Genomic DNA, 17,268 nt, shown 5'->3' with positions numbered 1-17,268 from the left:
GATCATAGTTCCCATCAAACGGCCGCATATCTGGTATTCTGAACCCTGGTGGAAGTGGAGCAGCTAGCACTTCGGGAGAAAAAGGGGATGTAGAGGCGACTTGCGCCTGTTCATTTTACTGCTCCCTTAACCTGTCCAGAGCTCGCTGTAGCTCATCAATTTGTGGTAACGGAGCCAATTGGGGATTGCTTTCACCCGTGTGAGTCCAGCCTTCTCGATTACGGTTCAGGAAGGTCCGGAGGTCGGATTTCTCCTCGCCTCGGTCGACATTTTCGGTCGCACTCGACACACGCTGGCTAGAGGCGTGCGAAGGCGATGGATCGTGTGGGGCATTCTCACGACGCTCGCGGTGGTACGAACCACCCCGCGAGGTGTGGGGGCCACCCGCATGATAACGATCGGGATCGTTTTGCTGGCGGCGATAAGAATCACGCATGGCATCTTTGCTTGGGTTCGCCTGCGACGTGGCATGGGACTGCTCAGGATTCACTTTTTCGCCGAGTCTCAGCTTTGCCGATACCCTGCTCGGGGCACCTTTTGTGCTCGCTGGTCCCCGGGGGCCCGTAGGCTGACCTTTTGCCACTTGCTTGCCCTTACGTCTACGCGCTGTAGTGCTCGCGGCACGGGTTATTGCACTTTGCCGAGCTTTCGCGCTACCTGTAGGCGTCTTTGGCGGTTGCACCGCCCTAGCTGTGGTAGATGACATGCCTTGGTCCAAACGGTCCAACCTTTGGTTGACCGTCTAGAGAGTATTGTCGAACCTCTCCAGGTAGTTTCTGATGGCAGGGTCAAGTTGTGAAGCTGCCGGGATATCCCCCGCAGCATTTTGTGAAACTGGAACTTCTTCAGTACACTGATTAGCTTGCTCTGGCTCATATTGGCGGGCCATTTGCTGTTGTAGGACCAGTAGGTCAAAGATTCTCCTGATGAAGGGTAGACACTCAATCAAGCCCTCATTCTAGCGTCAAACTGTTGATGCTGGATTTTGGCACCAACTAATTGTCACGTGCGTAGTGTTGATTGGTCACAAAGCACACGTGATAATGAATATAGAAAGCGAAATAAATGTTATGAGAGCTTTTAAAGTGGTTCGGATGCTAAGGTAGCAAGTCCTACGTCCATTAAGTTGTATTGATATTGATAGTGTGGGTCAGGTCGCAATAGCGGACTGACTTACAAAAAGTTGGGAAATAGATACAAAAGCGTGAGAGAGAGAGTTTTTGTGTAAAAATTTGTCGAATCCCCTTAATGAAGGGGTCTTCCTCTTCTTATACCCAGTTAAATGTACGTAATCATCACTAAATCCTTGGGTTGGTGTGATTGTCAGGACCTAATCTGATTTTACGTCCCATTACCCATTTTCCAAGCCGATTTCATGCGATTTGGAGCAGGTTAGCGGACACGTGGGAGCACCAGGGCGTTTGGCAAGCCTGACGTGCGCTTACCGTTCTGACGGGAGCAGGCCACGTTTCGTCACGCAACTCCACATCAGCCTTTGGTTTCTTAGTCATAACAATTTTGTACCATGCTAGTCACTAAAAGCTGTACTTTGGGATCTTCTTCATTTGGGTTAGAGTAAGAAAGCAAACAAGAAGCATAGTTGTAACAGGACTTGGCAAAGGCAGAGATATGTACAATTGTTCTATGTCTCACTAATGAAAAAACTATCAAATAAAGACTATAATTAATGTGTTTTGTTCTGCATCTAAAGAAAGAAAGACAATGCGATCCTTTGAGATTTAATCAGTATTCCTTAAAGCTTCTTGACTATGATCGTGATTGTCTTAAATGTTTCTAAGATTCACCCCTATTCAGCTCAATGTTTCCCTGTTGATCATCTCGTCTTTTTATTGCTTATAAGGTGTTGAGAGGAAATCTCTCCCATCATAGAACAAAATGCTCGTTGTGGATCTACTCCAAACTAAGAAAATGAAACAATGAATCCAAATGCAAAAGTGGAACCACAGATCTGAAAAATGATTTAGAAAGATGCCCAAGTAAAACCAATCCTAGTGGAGTTGCAGGTAGTAAATCAATTGAAACAAGTTATTCTTTTAACAATTGTTCAGATGTTATTGAAGAGGCACATGGTTTCAATCCTTGGAGCTTTGAGAGATTTGGTTCATGGAAGGGACCATTTTTCATTGTAGGTGTTGAACCACAAGCAAAATTTAGGGGTGCAATGGGCTAGGCTGGGCTTCTGTTGAAATTTATTGGGTAACAGAAGCCCGGATACTATTGATCATCAATCAAGCCCATCAAAATGGACCAACGTTGCACAGAGCCCAAACTGGAAAATTTTGGGCCTAGAGTTATCCAATAAACTTCATGATTCAACAAGTAATTTCCCTTTTAGTTAAATGCAGTTTTAGGCCTTTGGCAAATAAAGTCCTTATGCGTGACGTTCATGTCAAATACGCGTGTACCGACATGGAAATAAAATTTTCCGTACGCTGATGTTAACGTAAGTCGGATTTAATGGTTCGAATTTAAGTTACAACTACCAGTCTACCTCCCCCAGTATGTAATATTTCCATACCCAAAATTGCTATATATTCACGGAAAGGAGGCTCAGTGTTTCTCATTCAAAAGCTTACCTACTAAATTAATTAGGCTCATTTGTAAGGTAAGATATGGAAGCAAGAACCATGGAATTTGATCCTCATCTGTATTTTCAGGTAGGTATTTGTTTTTCTTATCTTTAATTCCATTTCAATATTGGGGGGTGGCGGCCTGGTTTTGATATCTCATATCTGTGTACTTTTATGTAGGTGGGAAGGGAAACAATCAGTGAGGGAATGAAGCGTTTGCAGAATTTAGCAAACTGGTACAACTCGACTCCAGAAAAGGCTGGATTATTTGATGAAATCATCACCTATCTTCAATCTCTTCAACCACAAATAAAGGTGACGTTACATATTAACATGTTTATTCGTCTTCAGTTGTTTTTTTTGGGTGATTGTCGTTTTACTGTTGTATGATATTCTTCCTATAAAGAATTAGCTTATGTGAATCTTGAAAATAAAATAAAAAAAATGGTTCATGTGGTTATTTTACCGTCATACAAAAGGTAAATTAGAGTTAGATTTGGGTTCTTTGTTTTGATGGTTTTGGTGAAGTAAATAATTTATGATATTACATGTTTTTTATCATTAAAATTTATAGGAAATTGAATCTTTAGCGCAACGGGAAGAAGCACGTGTATCAACAGACCTGCATCATGCGCAGGTAACTCTCTCTTATACCTATTAATAAGAGGAAATCTAAAATAACCTGTGCTATAATAGTTAATCTCAACTGTTCATCTTTAGCTTACAACGATTGATGGAAGGATCAGTGAGTTGTCATATTGTATATTTTCAAACTAAAACAAATGAATCATTTTTGGAATTTCTTTTCTTAAAACTTTCTTTGTTCATCTCTTTCTTCTGCAAAGTTATTCACTAGTAAACTATAGAAATAGACTTGGTCGCCTAAAATATTTGTATTCATTCTGTCTCGTCCAGGTTAGTTAAATTTGCCTTTTATTGTTTAATTATTAGGTGATAGAGCTATTTGTATATTAACAGGAAATCACCCAAATAAGAGAACAAAATAAAGAGATTGAAATGGTGATGAATACAAATGTGGAGAATTCATCATGTTCTAAACGGAAAAGGCGGTCAAAGGTTTGGGAAGACTTCACATACTCTGTAGGCAAAGATGGGAAGGAATGGGCTCAGTGTAATCACTGTAAGGGAAAGTTTGTAGGATCAAGTAAGAGCGGAACCACGCACCTCAAAAATCATTTGAACAGCTGCCCAGTTTTGAGAAATCCAGGTGGAGATGCTAATAAAGCAAAAGAGAAAACAGTGATTGATCCAGAAATAAATGGCTCTGATTTGGTGCGAAAGATTATTAAGTATGGGCTAGAAGGCATAAAGGATGAGATAGTTGATGTTTACCAACAAGAGAAGGATAAGCTTCGTGGATATTTAGATAAACTCCCATGTCCATTTAACATGACAATTCAGGTTGCTCGCTATGGCAGTTTGGTAATGAAAATCTGGTTTATTGATGATAGTTGGGAGTTGAAAAATTGGACTATTTGTTTTGGACATTACAATGATAGTTTACTTGAAATTGTGAAGTCTTCGCTTGTGGATTGGCACATAGACAAAAAAATTTCTGCGATAGCAGTTAGAGCTTTTGATGAGAAGAAAGAAGAGAATATTTGCAATTGGTTGAATGAACAAGGTTTACTTTCCTTCACTCCGATTTGTCCTTCGATTTCTTCTTTATTCCAAAGAATTCATCGTTATATCCGTTTCGCTGCGTTCGGAAGCCATTGGGAGAAAGCAGCTATTTCAACTAAATTGAATAAGGTTTTGGACTGTCAGAAAGCGTTAAATGATTTGGGAGATGATGTCGGTAACTTCTTGATCTATCTTAGACATAAAACCGCAAATGAGTATTTCCCGATGATATGTCCGATTTTTTCGAAATTGGATCAATTGGAAAGAAGTGATTATAGTTACATTTGTGAGACTGTATCACATTTCCGGAAAAATATTGATAAACTTTGGAACGGTTCTATGTTGGTTTTAGTGACTAGAGTAATTTTGGATCCACGATTCAAAAAGGATTTTATTGTAAAAAAACTCTGTGAAGAGATGTATGATAATGATGTAGGTGCACGCCTTATCGGAATCATTGATGATGTTACAAACATTTTCAACGAATATGTAAAGGAAACTAACAATCCTATGTCATCATTCTCTCAAGAGTCAGAACTCAACCGCTATTATAGTGATTCCAAGTGTCCTTTAGATGAAGGGTTGGATATACTACAATGGTGGCGTGACAAATCTTCAACTTATCCAACAGTAGCTAGGATGGCACGTGATTTCTTATCAATACCTATCTTTGTTAATCATGAAGACAAAGACAAAGATGAAGATGACGATGAAGGTGAAACCGAAAATGATTTCTATTTTTATTTTGAATTTGATTCATATAGTCGTTCTTCTGATGTTTATGATTTTGTTAAAATTCTCGATGATGATGATGACTTCAAATTTAAATTCACATGTACAAAATTGTGGTTGAAAAATCTCGAAAATATTTAATTATATGTTATTGAAATAATAAATATGTTCTCATCTTGTCCATTTACTTAATTTTGTCCTTTTAATACGAGTTACCCATAAAGCTAAAATTAAAATAAGATATATATATATTTATACTTCTCAAGTTTTATCTCAATTTTTTTTTTTTTTAATAATAAGCCATGTCATTTTTATATCTTAATTTTGTTCATCTAAATTTATATATCTTTTGACATTTACCATATTACATCCTGTAGTGATATACAAAGGAGAAAAAACCTATATAATTAAAGACATACTAATTGAAATCAATTATTTAAAAATGTCAAAAAAAAAAACCTAAAAAAGAAAGAAATTAGAGTTATATATATAATAAAACTCGTTTTTCACTATTTGATTTGAGGATATCTTTTTTATTATATTACCAGAAAAAGGTGTTAGAAAGTAAATTGTAATTTTAAATTCAAAAAAGAAGTTTTATATATTTTATGATGAAAAATATACACATATTAATTTGGACTATGATCTTCAAAAATAGATGAATTTAATTAAGAATGATATGCCCACTGGTGATTAGTAAAATTTAACTAATTATAAAAGCAAACTTCACTAAATCTTGTCCTCCGCTGTGTATTAATTCTACTCAAAAGTTTCCACAAACTCTTTAGTTTTTATTGTCTCTTGTATTCTATTCGATATTAATAGTTGAGTAGGACTTTTTTTCATTTCAATTTTAAATAATATTTACTAATATTTCATATATTTTTTCAGCTGTTTTTATTTATTAATAAAATTTAAATTAAATTGATTTTAATGATTTTCAAAAGCAATTTCTAAACATAACTTGTTTGAGAAAAGATTCATGCCATAGTGTTACTAGTCTTTCTTCAGGAACCACCAATGTATATATATGAGCAGAGATTTTACTAATTTTATTAGTGCTGCAATGCCAATGAGATCTTTACATGTAAGCACTGAGATTGACTTCTTATTTCTGTGAAAGTCAAAAGCTCTTATTGTAAATACAAACTCTTTTTTCATTTGCCTTCACAATGAAATAGGCAGGCAGTTGCTATATATATTTACATGACTGAGTAGCCTGGACCACCACCTCCCTCTGGCACCGTCCATTCTATATTTTGCTTTGGGTCCTTGATGTCACAAGCCTGAACATCATTCAAGCTAACAAAAAGTTATTTATAATGTGCAATCTAATGTCACAATTCCTAACACATGAAATGCTATGATGAAATTATGCTTTCGAAAACGATTCCGATTTGGGGAAATCTCATCGACTTCTCTTAGAATTGCAGAAATCCATTACCTTGCAATGCAGGCAGTTTTGAGCATTGACCTGCAACTTTAGCTGATTCTCATTGTTTGGGACATACCTTCATTTCAGATTAAGATGAAATAGACATATCAGAGATTGATCCATGTCAATAATATGTGAAGCACAAGCTTATAATAAATACACATTACTCGTATACACGTGCAGGACAATATTGTGACTCAGGTGCAGCATACTCCGGCAAATTCACAAGTTCTGGTATCTTTGGGTCCCTTAAGCGAAGATGAGCTGGCTGATCATGTTCATGATTTGTGTTGCTCCTAAATAGGCAAATAAAGATAAACATATCATTGCTTTGAACATCCAAAACAAAGAAGAAATTGACAATTCCAATCGTCAATAGAGTAGTCCTCTTTTCCTCTTCTTTTTCTTTTTCTTTTTTGCTTGATTGATGTTAGTTTCTCTAAGGCAATCCAGTTTTACCTTCATTGAGGTCTTGCATTGGTTTCAATACAACTAAAGCCATTCATTTTTTTGATTTAACAGAATGCACAAGTCTAAGAACTTTTCACAAATCACCAACAAGAATTATATTCTACCACTTGGTCCACCTGGCCTAAAAGTATAAATGAAAATTTGAACTTCTAACTGAAATCTAATTTCCTTTGCAGCTTTTCTTTGACATTTTAGCAACAAAGAGATAAGTAATTACTAGTGCAGAAGAGTTTGTTCTGTAAAAACCTGTGCAGAGAGGTTGGTACATCAAAAGATAACACACCATCAGGCTTTGGATATTGAAGAGGTAAGTGTAGCCGAGCAACCTGCAAATGCAAAAATGAAAAAATACATAATAATGCTTCACACTGCTGAGTCATGTGATCTATGTGAGAGTACCACAAAATAAATGACAACCGATTTCTACTGACTTAATATTGCAAACCTAAACTTTGAGATTTGTGGTTTCTCGACATGTATGTTAATGTGAATTTGTATTTTTGACATAATCATGCTCATTCATACTATAAAGGAAGCTCAAATTTTTTTCCCCTATTTGATTTTCCCTAAAGTAAATTTTCTTCCATCAAAATTTATTATTGATGTTATCTTACAAATAATCGATAGATTCAACAGATTTGTCTAACGTAATTTAGCTAAGCCAAATGTTTGCTATAACTGAATAAATAGAAAAATCCATTGGTCATTATGAGGTAAGAATCCATGATTTCTTAAATGGTGGTGTTCTTACATCTGTTGCTTCATGGTCAGGCTTCCCATGTTTCAGCGTGAAGGGGGACCTTCCTCTTAGTATATAGCTGCCAAGCACGAAATTAAGCTGAATAAGGTTTCACTTGAAAAACTAAGTATGAGAATACTGCATAATCTTTACACAGAAAAAAGAAATACTGATCAACAGCAACAATAATAAAAGTGAGAGGAGGATAAAAATCTTACTGTTCTAAAGCACTGATTGCCAAACCAGGAAAAAGACCATACTCGAATGCCTACAAGGGGAAAAGACTTCTAAGATGGATGGCGATTTTAACTTAAAGAAAACAGTGTAATAGTTCTATAATTTAAAGAAATTTGGCATTAACCAACATTCAATTTTATTAGCTCTTTCAAAAATTCAGTCACCACTGAGATCAGTCTAAAAATATGTTTTGTATTAATTTACTTTGACCATCTAACTAGAGTTCGATGAAAAGTAATATGAGCAAAATGTTCCATACCATCCAAAGAAGAATTAGGATGGTTATACTGAAGTGTTTCATTTGAGAAATGACTAATCAGAAAAGCAAGAAGTAATTACTTGAGATCGGCCTTCAACAGGAAAGCTCAGGAGATAATTAAAGAGCTTAAATTGGAGCATTACAAAATAAAACAAAATTGTGGCAAATCTTAAAAAAAATATAGTTTATAAAGTTAAAGCAATAAGACATGAGAAATGCTTTACTAACAGGTCGGTAGTTTCGAGCTCTGCGGAGTTCTTCCCACACCCATGAATTCTTTAAATTATCCCAATAGGTTTCCATATTCAAGCCTTCATGAACTGCACCAAATGCAGCTTCTGCTGCTAGCATTCCTGTAACAAACAGACAGAAAATTACGATGAACTTGAAATTATAGCAATCCCCATATATACTGCTACTTTAAGCACACATGGTAAGATTCTGGAATCCAAGTAAATATTTTTAAATATTGTTGCTTAGGGCACACCCAATAGACTATTATTTGTCTGAATCAATTTTTCAGCAATCCCATTATTGAATTACACACCATTCAAGCATCCAAAATGCAAAATTTCACATTCACTGCTTATCTCTCACCATATGATCCATAGACACTCTTTTTAAGTTTAAAAATTTTACTATAGAGCAACAGTGGAATGACAGTTCCTAATCTTCCATTAACTCAAACTTTGGCTCCCACAAAGAGCATACAGACCAAATAATATTGAATAGTGAGATTTTCCAATTGAAAATCTTGTAGAACATCTATTTAAGAAATTAATACAAAAATGTTTTCCACCCAATGCAAGTTGATCCACTAAACATACTATATTAAAAAATAAAATAAAAAAACCCAAAATTAAATGAACACTGCTTTAGAACATGGAATTTTAAAACTACCCCAATACAAATTTAGGATAGACATTACTCCTTAAAAGTTGTCCTTTATGAATTTGTATGGCATTAATCCAAGCTAACAAGAAAATGCTTCACATCCATAAAAGGTGCAATATCAGTATGTGATTAACCAAAGGTAAGCTTATTTCTTCTTTTGATAAGAAACTATAAGCTTTCAATTAACATAATTAAGAGCTGAGGAGAGATACTATGATAGGTTATTTGAAAAAACCTACCATCATTTTCTAATTATTATAATTCTATCAAGTGGAAGACAACCATTTTTTTTAAATATTTCTCAATTCATTGCAAGTATTTAGGAAAAGCAAGAAAAAGACTAATTAAAGGACAAAGTGACCTGATATGTTATAAAGAAGAAGAAACACATAACATTAGTGATCATTAAATAACCATGTTCAGTTTAAAATATCTAGATAAAAAGAACCTAACATAACTGTCAAGTTTGCACTATAACATGTTTAAATTAATTCAATGTACTCATATTCGCATGTTCAAGCTAAGGCTGTACAGCCAAAGATTCCTGTGAGTAGTTACCTGATTTCATTGCAGTATGAGTTCCCTTTATTTTTGGTACATTTAAAAAGCCGGCTGAACATCCAATAATTGCTCCTCCAGGGAAAACTGGATATGGAATAGACTGAAATTTAACTAGAATCATATTCTTATATGTATAACATGTATGCTATATATAATAAAAACAACAATCATATTGAGAGAATGCAAATAAAGCTCCTAACCTGCATCTGCCTAAGGTTGAAAATTATAGGCAGAATCTATATACACATTTATTGCATTCTCCCTTTTCCAACCAATTAGTACCATTTCCATAAAAATTGGTGATGCATCATTCTTGCATGAGACCATATTAGAATTCAAGTAGATAAATATTTAGGTTTTTGTTTATTCAGGGGAGCATTTCCAGTACAGATGGTTGGAAAAGGATAGATGACTAATTTACCTGAAAGCCGCCTTCATTTAAAGTGCAAGCTCCGTATTGAATCACAGTCCCACCTTCCAGAAGCTGTTTAATGGCTGAATGGTGTTTAAGTTTCTATCAGATGAAAAACCAATACAATAAACTGAGTCAGATTCCAAATAATTATGCTTCACAGATGAGTGATGAAGAAGGCTATAGATACACATCAAGTTCTAGGAAACTTTGATTTATCAACCAAAGGTAGCAGGGAAAATAAACAAAAAGCACTTGAAATACTCTTAACTCCTTTCAAAAAGTTTTAAAGGGCAAGTCCTTTTTTTCAACTGCACTTTCCACAAAATAGGCTGGATTTATCAGTCTTAATCATCTTATGCATAAAAATTCTCAATAAATAGGTTTTCAACTTTGTTGTTATCAGTCTAATGCTTCCTGCTAAGTCATACCTCTAGAATCCTCTTTCTATTGGGCAAAAGAAGCTTAAGTGTACAACACTGACATAAACAACCTTTTTCTCTGACAAAAATGTTATTGAAACATAAGATGATTAAAACCTTCACTAACTTCTGTGATAGAGTTGCAAGAAAGTCACCAGTTCAATATCCTACTTATGCAGAGATAGTTCAATAGGCCCCAACCAAACTATATGGTTTGCCGCAATCAAGGGAATATTTTATATAGAAGTTGTGGTCAATAAGGTAAGGACCAATTTAAAGGTGGCCTTTGGTTGACCGTACACTTCTGGAACAGATAAGAGGAAAGACAGATGCTTTTCTGAAACAGTTAGATTCAGTTATATTAAGACATAAGAATTCAAAACCACAAAAACATGCACCAAAAATCAAAAACTGCAGGAAAATGCATTAAGTATATTCACGAAAGATTTAGAGATCTAGTTCACCTGAAATTCGTGATAAGGACTCAAGAATGGATTGTGATAATTCAAAGCAACCACTAGGCCAAGTGCAATCTGTATGCTCAACCAAAGCAACAAAATAACAAATAAGCTATTGCAACAAAAGGCTTGTATAATGATACCTGTCAATAATAAGGCTTTAAAAATTGAAAGCCAGAATTATTTTAAGAACACCAAGAAAAGCATAAAATATTGATCTTCCAAGATGTGAGAAATTGATTCTATCAAAATGCTGACATGGTTGAATAATCACTTGAAAAATTACCTATTCTCTTTTTTAATTCTACTTTTTTTTCACCTGATAGCAAGAGATTTGAAAATAAAAAAATAAAATGAAAAAAGGATCTCTGAATTTCATAATGATAGCAATAACGACTTTGGTGGTGAAAGTGGTATGGCAATTAACAATCAATGGCGTCCAAGGAAAAATCAATTGGAAAGGAAAACGATAACAAATACCTGTCTATCATTCATGTGGTACAGAAACGATCCCCCATATGTCTTGTGATCCAAGGGCCAACCCAATGTGTGAATAACCGTACCAGGTTTGTGCTTGCTCTCATCAATCTCCCAAACCTGATCAAACACAGCACAGAGAATTTCTGAAAGTTACTTTGTGTAGGAGTCTGATAAAACTTGCAAACTTATAATCAGTAAGATAACTTGAAGACCAAAGAACTTAAAAGAGGACAAAACACACACAAAAAGGCCACCTCCACAGTTGACTTGCTCTAACTCTCTATATAAGAACCTTTCTCTTTCGAGTAGTAACACAAAATTAAGAAAAAGAAAATTATTAAAGTATAATACAGGAAAGAAATGCTATTATAGTTATATAGATACATAATAAGTTCGGAATGGAAAATGTAAAGGCTGCTGATAATCAAGCATGACAAAAGAAACAAGCAACATCATTATTAACTCATCAATGTATCCACACACACCAGGAGTATGTAGCTAGCAAAAGTGAATTATGATAGATGGCACATGTGATTAGTTAAAATCTTATGAACCAACAAAGACATGTTGTAATAGGGTATCAAGAGTTCAAAATAACTATATATTAAAACCCTATATAGTCAAGCCCAGGGAATCATGAAATTCATATCAATTGTAGATTACCTCTTTAATTCCCAAAGCATAAGTCTGATGTTGCGCATGGCTCTTCTCTCTCAGTTTGTAATTTTTAATTATTTTCTGTTTCAAAGAAATTGAAGTAACTGGTGGTTGTTAACGTAAAGGTTGAGCATCAAAGATTGGAAATTGAGAACGTTATGGCAGCTACTGCAGCAATAAGCTTTTTTCTACATACCTCAGATAACGATCCTCGACATCCTTCAGCTAGAAGTGTTATCCGACCTGCAAATTATTAACACATTGTTATTAGAAAAAGATTCATCTATAAGGAAGCTATTTTAACCAAATCTAGTGAAATAAGGCATTCCCTTAAGTCAATGATTTTTTCTTCTTTTTAATAGGAATTAAAAGTATGAAATGGACTGGATGTCCATACAAAACATAGAATCTATGAAGGAAACAAACACTATACAAAAACAGTAAATAGCATAAAATATATCTGCTATAAACCAGAGGAAATAAAAAAAAGAAAAAAAAAATCATTGAATAAACAAACAGAACTCCAGCTAAAGAATTAATTTTCTAGAAGCCCATGAAGAAAGAATAGTCCTAGAATTCCCTGGAGAAGAAGGCCAAAAGTCAAGAAGCCTAAGCCTATCTCACAACCCATCACTGTTATCTTCACTATCTTCCTCAATAATTTGCTTGTTTCATTCTTGGAACATCACCAAAAAAAGGGCACATACAACATAGTCAAAAAGATTCTTGGATTTTTCCACCTCTCACATTTGAGTCAATGATGACTCATGTAGAACCTCAATCTTGAGACAGATACAGCTCAAACTCGTACTCACAATAACATATCAAATTGCATGACGAGTTTGACACAATACCATCATACAATGGCAGCATTTATGTAACTTTATTAGGTGGAGAGGGAAAAACAGGATGCTACACCAGCTTGAAGATAACATAAAGAAATGAACCTCTCTGTGTGTGAGAGAAAGAGAGAGAAACCTGCCTCTTAATTCTACACCACACTGAAAAGTATCCTTTTTGTAACCATCTTTGGCAATTCCCATATCATTAGTTGCAATGCCGATAACATTGTTGTTTGCATCGTACAGGATCTGAACAATTATAATAACTTGTCAGGTAAACATCCAATTTCATATTGAGCATCAATGAAAGGGCGAAGTAGGACTACCTCACTGGCAGCAAAGCCTGGATATATCTCTACGCCTAATTCTTCAGCTTTCACTCCCATCCAACGCGTTAACTGACTTAAGCTGCATAATAAGACGCAGAAATCAAGATTGTTGCCATAATCTGACTGCTCAAGGCAAAGAGGAGTTGCAAAATAAAGCAGATATTATAAGAAAACAAGCGGGGGGGAATAATAAAGCAAAACATGTAAGCAGAATGGCTCATCAAGTTCTCATTTTAACAAGAAAGGTTTTTGAGAGATGAAGATGCTCACAACTTCAATTTCTTTAATAAAATTTTTTTACAAACCAGCTTTGTTAGAAAGGGGAAAAGGAATAGCAGAGTTTAAGCGTCATACTTCAACCTACTTTCTAAATCCAGAATCACACTTTTTTTCATGTGACTCCAGAATTAAACAGACAGCATAAGAACAAGTTGCATTGAATTCCAGAATAAATTTGCTAATATGATTTGAATTGATAAGATATAAATCAAGATCATGATATAGATGATAAGCCTAAAATACAATTGGCCAGGTTTTCAGATAAATCTATGACTCCATACACCACAATTGGCAGCTATATAATTCAGTATATTCTTCAGAATTCAAGTCCCAACAGTACCTAACAAAAAATAAACAAATCAAAAAGATGCAAGATTCATGATTTCTATTAATAATGTTGAGATAGCAAATAAGCAAAAGATTTAAATTTTACCAGAATTTTCTAAAGGTATACTCGAAGCATATACATGACCTAGTTACCTTATAACATAGTTTTCTTTGTTATTGAAAGGAGATGGAAGGGAAAATGCACGGTCTTTTGTTAGGAACCAAAACTTGTCAGAAGAAACTGGGACACTGATTGGTGCCTGCAAAAAGGTCGGTGAAGACCATACATTGAATCAAAAATAAGACAAGTGGTCATACAGTCTTCATTTTTCCTTATCAACAGATGAAGCACCCACATTACTATTATTTATTTTGCAACTATTAGAGCATATGTCCAGAACTCAAGTCAATGTACATTCCTTTGAGTTCAAAGCATGAATAATGACCAGGGGACTTTTGATCCAACTATACTATTGTAAATATTCCATATTTATTATGGACTTCAAATTAGCTTCAAGAGCATGTCAATATATGTACTTAATCAAATTAACAAGGCTGAACAGTGAATCTAACTTTCTCATATACAAAACTTAAGCAGCATTTATAATAAGCAAGCTTCGTGTGATCTTCATGTACCAGATTTAGTGATTCTCACATGTATATAAACTAAACTACATTAAATGTTATGGTGGTCAAATGCATATTATACGGTACAGTGTAGAAATGAAAGAACTATAGAAAGCAGACAGTGTAAACAAGCACCTCTTCCTGTTTCCAATTCGGGAGAAGTTCATTCAATGCCCGGGGTTCAAAAACATTCCCAGATATGATGTGAGCACCTATAATCACATGGAAATCATGAAGGCAGTAACCAGAGATTATTAAACTGCTATGCTGAACTTGCAGATTCTGTAACTAACAAAAAACAAGATGGCCAGCATTAATTTATGAACGCACTAATACCAGATACATAGTCAAATAAGTAATTATTGAAGGCATACAAATTGAATGGCTATGATGAAACCCTTGATCAAACTTCTACAAGTCACTCAAAGCAAGCACGAGGTAAAGCATCAAAGAACAATTCAGCCGTTAAAATGAATGAAACAGAAACGAAGCCCTCCTTTTAAAGTCATATTTGAGTTGCACCAAGCAAACTTTGTAAAGCCATGTCATTCTATGTTGACGTGCATCTGTCATTTCCGTGCCTACTTATTTCCAATGCTATCACTTAACTAGACATCAGCTTCCACAAACAAATCATAACACTCTTAATAATGCAGTCTCATTGGTTCATTGCATATAACAACTAATTCTTCTAGCACTTCAACCTAGTAATACTACCTATACCTTATCAAAAATGCATTTGTTTCAAAACGTGAATTTAATTTTATCTTTGATTTCTTTGCATAGACCTTGAAGACTGAAATTTCTTAAATTTTCCAAAATTAATTTCAAGGGGAACGACATAAAGGAAGTTTCACATAACATCCTTAATTGCAACATATAATGACAGAGTTTTCTTGAAAACACCACTCTTTGAAATGAATAATACAAATAAGTTCATCTAACTTGTGTCAGGAAATCAAATAATGACTGGGTAAAAGTCAACCCAAATACTTCCTATTTACAGTAACATTTTACCAAGCATTTAACCGCACAAATGGTAATTTCAACAAGAAATCTTCTCACATTCACTGGATCAAGCATAGAAATGAATAAGACTGACTAGTAATACAATGCTAAACACATACTGAGATAATCAAATATTTCAATGAAGTTATAAACTCAAGTGCGGTAAATTAACCCAACATATTTTCAGCTATGTGCATTATAACCTATGCACCAATTTCCAACCTGAACTTACAATTCAAAGAATTTTTTACACCATAGGTAATAACCATTAGATTGGCTTGGATTAATGTGACAGTATCCTTCCAAATTAATCCAATGGTTATTACTGTATTTTAGTCCTGACAGGTAAGTTAATATGATCAAAAACTTGAGCAAATTAAACTTCAAATCCTATTGATATGTCACAGTTCCAACAAGCCATATGTTAAGAACTTTTGACACAAGATAAGCAAATAAAACATACTAAGCTTAAACAAAACAATCCCATATAAAGAATTAAACTTGCAATCCCACTGATATGACACTGGTCCAACAAGCCATATTTATAAACTTTGTCACAAGATAAACAACACTCACTACAATTTCATATAACCAAACTTCAAAAAACCAAAACATACCTACTTCTGCACCTTTCTCAACAACACAAACCGAAAAATCAACATCCTTGTCCCGGCAAAGCTGCTTCAACCTTATAGCTGCAGCCAACCCAGCAGGTCCAGCCCCAACAATCACAACATCATACTCCATAGCCTCCCTACTATTTTCACTACAAAACCCTCTCACAAAAAGCCTCCCATTCACAACCCCACTTCCACGCCCGTCAAGCCTCCTTAAATTTGACCCATTTGGCACATACCCAGATGAGAAAAACCTCTTAAAACCACCTTGGGACCATGAAAAACAAAAAATTTGATTAAATGGGTGATAATATGAGTACCCATTTGGAGTTCCAGATGAAATCTTGGAACCTGATTGGTTTTTAAAATAGTTAGATGGATTTAAAAGAGAGCTGAGTGTCTGGTGACGCCTAATAAAAGAGTTGGATTTGCTGGAGATTGAAAGAAACTTGTACATGATTTCAATTGCTGACGATAAGAGAAAGAGAGACTGTATTTGTAAGAAACAAATTGCGTTCGAGTTTGAAGTGGAGAGTTTGTTTAGATTATGATGATGATGATGATGTTACGTGTCACTGCTACGATTGTTTAGTTACCAAAAAACTGAGACTCAAAACTGACGTGCCAATCTCGTCAAAATTTGGAAATGTTATTTGATCTTCTTCTTCCTCCATGCTCCACTCTTCAATTACTCTATTCCTTTCATCCTTATCATGTTATTTATTGATCAAAGTCTCATATTTAAATCCTCTTTGATTATGTTAATTAAATGCTTAATTGAATATTTTATTCTATATTACTAATGTGATTTTGTTTTCATGTACATGTAACAAAACAATATTTAACTATTATACAACGCCTTATTTAGAAAAATGAGGTTAATGTATAAGATAAGAAATTTTTTCGATAAATGGATATGTTCATCTCATCATCTGTATAATATGTGAATTCTATAGACACTTGTAATCTATATATATATTAGATAATTGGAGGCTTACTCTATAATAATATGATTTTATTTTTTATTTTTTCATATTCATATAACCAAATTATCCTTGGCTATTGTGTTATACCTTATCCTTAAAAATGAAGTGTTTAACCAATGCCTGCATATAGGGGTGGTTATGTTCATACTGGTGACAATTCTATTCAATCAAAGTAAAAAGAAGTTTTCCAAGTTCCTGAGTTTGAGTTCTCCCAAGCCCTCATAGGGGTGGGTCACTGAAAAATTACTTGGTCTAACTTTC

The 17,268-nt window shown here is 34.6% G+C and overlaps 2 protein-coding genes across 5 annotated transcripts; one reads left to right on the top strand and one right to left on the bottom strand.

Moving 5' to 3' along the window:
• The first annotated feature begins 2,550 nt into the window (after nucleotides 1-2,550).
• Nucleotides 2,551-7,389, top strand: LOC116135375. 3 transcript variants are annotated; one of them, XM_031421070.1, is made up of 5 exons: nucleotides 2,552-2,678; nucleotides 2,772-2,906; nucleotides 3,166-3,228; nucleotides 3,570-4,950; nucleotides 7,050-7,389. In XM_031421070.1, the coding sequence occupies exons 1-5, from the start codon at nucleotides 2,634-2,636 to the stop codon at nucleotides 7,058-7,060; spliced, it is 1,635 nt and encodes a 544-aa protein (XP_031276930.1). In that variant the 5' UTR covers nucleotides 2,552-2,633; the 3' UTR covers nucleotides 7,061-7,389. The 3 variants fall into 3 exon arrangements, with proteins under 3 accessions (XP_031276929.1, XP_031276930.1, XP_031276931.1); XM_031421071.1 differs by lacking the exon at nucleotides 7,050-7,389 and adding an exon at nucleotides 6,490-6,509; XM_031421069.1 differs by lacking the exon at nucleotides 7,050-7,389 and having other exon boundaries at nucleotides 2,551-2,678; nucleotides 3,570-5,127.
• LOC116135374 (electron transfer flavoprotein-ubiquinone oxidoreductase, mitochondrial) lies at nucleotides 6,006-16,717 on the bottom strand. Of its 2 annotated transcripts, none has more exons than XM_031421068.1 (18): nucleotides 16,022-16,717; nucleotides 14,532-14,608; nucleotides 13,923-14,029; nucleotides 13,161-13,242; nucleotides 12,975-13,083; nucleotides 12,189-12,235; nucleotides 11,999-12,073; nucleotides 11,336-11,452; nucleotides 10,862-10,930; nucleotides 9,985-10,077; nucleotides 9,561-9,663; nucleotides 8,337-8,461; nucleotides 7,831-7,880; nucleotides 7,625-7,691; nucleotides 7,120-7,199; nucleotides 6,570-6,698; nucleotides 6,412-6,478; nucleotides 6,006-6,269 (listed from the first exon to the last, which is right to left on the bottom strand). In XM_031421068.1, the coding sequence occupies exons 1-18, from the start codon at nucleotides 16,476-16,478 to the stop codon at nucleotides 6,261-6,263; spliced, it is 1,863 nt and encodes a 620-aa protein (XP_031276928.1). In that variant the 5' UTR covers nucleotides 16,479-16,717; the 3' UTR covers nucleotides 6,006-6,260. The 2 variants fall into 2 exon arrangements, with proteins under 2 accessions (XP_031276928.1, XP_031276927.1); XM_031421067.1 differs by having other exon boundaries at nucleotides 6,006-6,253.
• Between the last annotated feature and the right edge of the window lie 551 nt (nucleotides 16,718-17,268).

This window comes from Pistacia vera, unplaced genomic scaffold, assembly GCF_008641045.1.
Source record: "Pistacia vera cultivar Batoury unplaced genomic scaffold, PisVer_v2 Contig3, whole genome shotgun sequence".
NCBI classification, from domain to species: Eukaryota; Viridiplantae; Streptophyta; class Magnoliopsida; order Sapindales; family Anacardiaceae; genus Pistacia; species Pistacia vera.
The sequence above is the reverse complement of the archived record's forward strand: the minus strand, read 5'-3'. Positions and strand labels throughout refer to the sequence as shown.

Bases quoted from the DNA above. Each gene is read 5' to 3' on its own strand.
- LOC116135375 (XM_031421069.1), top strand. From the start codon at position 2,634: ATGGAAGCAAGAACCATGGAATTTGATCCTCATCTGTATTTTCAG. The intron at 2,679-2,771 runs GTAGGTATTTGT...ACTTTTATGTAG, and splicing joins ATCCTCATCTGTATTTTCAG to GTGGGAAGGGAAACAATCAG. The intron at 3,229-3,569 runs GTAACTCTCTCT...GTATATTAACAG, and splicing joins CAGACCTGCATCATGCGCAG to GAAATCACCCAAATAAGAGA.
- LOC116135374 (XM_031421067.1), bottom strand. From the start codon at position 16,478: ATGTACAAGTTTCTTTCAATCTCCAGCAAATCCAACTCTTTTATTAGG. The intron at 10,931-11,335 runs GTATTTGTTATC...TTGAGCATACAG, and splicing joins ACCACATGAATGATAGACAG to ATTGCACTTGGCCTAGTGGT. The intron at 6,699-7,119 runs GTTTTTACAGAA...TTGCCTATTTAG, and splicing joins GTACCAACCTCTCTGCACAG to GAGCAACACAAATCATGAAC.